The sequence below is a fragment of the Carlito syrichta genome, unplaced genomic scaffold, assembly GCF_000164805.1.
Source record: "Carlito syrichta isolate Samal-C Ts95f unplaced genomic scaffold, Tarsius_syrichta-2.0.1 Scaffold169381, whole genome shotgun sequence".
Classification (NCBI taxonomy): domain Eukaryota; kingdom Metazoa; phylum Chordata; class Mammalia; order Primates; family Tarsiidae; genus Carlito; species Carlito syrichta.
The window spans coordinates 20,385-22,756 of record NW_007113477.1 but is presented as its reverse complement, the minus strand read 5'-3'; the positions used below and the strand labels follow the sequence as shown (position 1 = coordinate 22,756).

At 66.5% G+C, this 2,372-nt stretch overlaps 1 protein-coding gene across 1 annotated transcript in view; it reads right to left on the bottom strand.

Moving 5' to 3' along the window:
- ESRRA (estrogen related receptor alpha) overlaps positions 1 to 2,372 on the bottom strand; it is a 6,373-nt gene continuing 4,001 nt past the window's right edge. The window contains exons 2-6 of the mRNA XM_021709236.1: positions 2,344 to 2,372; positions 2,086 to 2,214; positions 1,550 to 1,717; positions 1,193 to 1,462; positions 1 to 752 (exon numbers count right to left, since the gene is read on the bottom strand). Coding sequence (XP_021564911.1) covers positions 493 to 752; positions 1,193 to 1,462; positions 1,550 to 1,717; positions 2,086 to 2,214; positions 2,344 to 2,372 — 856 coding nt within the window. The 3' untranslated portion in view covers positions 1 to 492. The remainder of the gene's footprint in view (positions 753 to 1,192; positions 1,463 to 1,549; positions 1,718 to 2,085; positions 2,215 to 2,343) is intronic.

Here is a 2,372-nt window from a genome sequence, read left to right as displayed (position 1 = left end):
GGGGGCGGGGCCGGCCTGGAGTTATTGCTTCAAGGGGGGCACTGATGCCCAATGCAGACGAGGAGGGGGAGGGGAGCGGAGGGGGCGGGCTTTTGCGCTCCAAGTCCCCCTCTGCTCTGGAGAGGAGGCAGGGTTAAGCAGCAGCAAAAGCGTCACCCGCTGGGAGACTGTGGCCTCTATACCCTTCCCTCCCTGAGATCAAGCTTGGCCTCCCGCAGCCCCCTATGGCTTCCGCAAGTCCCCCTACACTCCGGGGGCACGTTATGGCTTGCAAGGGGCAGCACTGTGCCCAGAGCCTGGACACACGTTCCCAGCTTCTGACACCCCTGGGAGGGGGGAGGGGAGGGCGTGGGGCTTGCTCCCAGGGGCTGATGGCATTGCCCTGGCCCTGCCAGCAGGCTGCGGCACTGCCCATACCCCAGCTCTGCCCCTCGGGGCTGGCCCCATGCTGGGCAGGTCCTGCCGGCACCCCCACCAGTCCCACCCCTTGCCTCAGTCCATCATGGCCTCGAGCATCTCCAAGAACAACTTGTGCATGGGCACCTTGCCCTCCAGCTTCACCCCATAGAAGTGGGCCAGCACTTTGCCCGCGGTCTGGCGGAGAAGCGGCAGCGTGAGCAAGAGCCTGCCCGCCCGCCGCCGCTCAGCGCCCCCTCCGGGGCCGGCCCGGCCAGCTTCGTATTCCAGCAGGGCCTCGTGCAGGGCTTCTCGCAGCTGCTCCACGGCCTCGGCATCCTCGATGTGCACAGAGTCTGCAAGGAGAGGGGCAAACGCTAGTGGCCTGGGCCATCTCTGGAAAGGGCAGGATCCCCCTCGGGGGCGCTGCCAGACGGGCCTGTGGAGGAGCCGGACGGCTTGCTGACGGGCTGCCGAGGGCTGGCCGAGGGCACCACTCGCTGCTGCAGCCGCAAGCCAGCGCCTGCCCTTTCTCCCTCAACTTGGCTGCCTCCTATCCTCCCGCCATCCCTCCCACTAAACTTGACGTTTGCACAGTAGCATGGCATTAAGGTTCAAAATCCTGTGTGGAGTTCGGGGCCTGCCCTTGGTTTGCTTTGTGACTTTCAGCAAGTCACTGCTCTTCCCTAAGCCGCGCTTTTCCACATCTGCAAAATGGGACTGTGCCACCGCTGCAAGGTCACAAAACGGGGAGGCCTCACGAAGGGACCTGGCCGTGCCCGCCCCAAGTTCTCACCCGAGTTGGCCAGGGCCAGGGCCTTGAGCAGGACATACTCCTCCCGCTCCAGCCGGAGGGCCTGCAGGCGCCGCACCAGCTGCAGCAGGGCGGCCCCCAGCTCCCCCAGGCCAGCTGCCCGGGCCCCCTCTTCGTCCAGGACCAAGTCTTCTGCGAAAGCCAGTTCGTCCTGCAGCGGCAGCGAGCGCTGGGCCACACCCAGCACCAGGACCTCCATCCACACGCTCTGCAGTACCGACATCTGATCAGACAGCGACAGCGACGAGAAGCCTGGGGCAGCGGGGAGCGGCTGAGCAAGGGCACCAGGGCCAGGCGGCCCCGCCCACGCAGGGACGCTCAGGGCTCTGAGCCCTTTACCTGGGATGCTCTTGGCCCAGCTGATGGTGACCACGATTTCCCGGTCAAAGAGGTCGCAGAGGGTTGCCACGGCAGGGAGGTGTCCGTCAGGACCCGCGGGGTCAGGCATGGCATAGAGCTTCTCAGGCTCCACCACCAGCAGATGAGACACCAGTGCGTTCACAGGGGCTGTGGCGACAGTTGGGGACTAGAGTCAGGTGCCCTGGGGTCCATCAGGCCTCGGGTCAGGCGTCTTCCCAGAGCCCCGGGGTCAGTCCCCCGTGGCCTTTGACAGCCACTGGCCAGCCCTGACACTTGTCCAGGGAAAGCCCGTCTGTTGTGGGCAGGCTGTGGGTGCTAGCAAGCCTTTCCCTGTTTGTACTATCTGGCACCTGGCACGGGAAAGCCCATTTGCACGTTTCTTGGGGACGTAGCGCATAGACGAAAGGGAAACTTGGGCCGCGGCGTCCAGTTGCCACACTGGACGAATGACGGCACAGACAGGCCTCTGGGTCCCCAGCCCAGGCCGAGGGCCCTGGGACCCACGGTGCTCTCACCTGTCTTCCGGGGGCCTCCAGCTACTGCCAGGGGCCCGGCAGGGAAGGGGCCGGGGAAGGGCAGCGGGTCCACCTCCGGCCGCCGCTTGTACTTCTGCCGCCCACCGCGCACGCGGTCCAGGCGCACTCCTTGAATTGGACAGATGGGACCGTGTCCGAGGCGCCCTGCCCGTCGCCCATGCAGCCCCCTTTCCCTCCCTGCCGGGCCTTGCCCAGCCCATGCAGCGCCCATGCCCCCCGGCCGTGCCCGACGCTCACCCTCCTTGAGCATGCCCACCCGCAGGCAC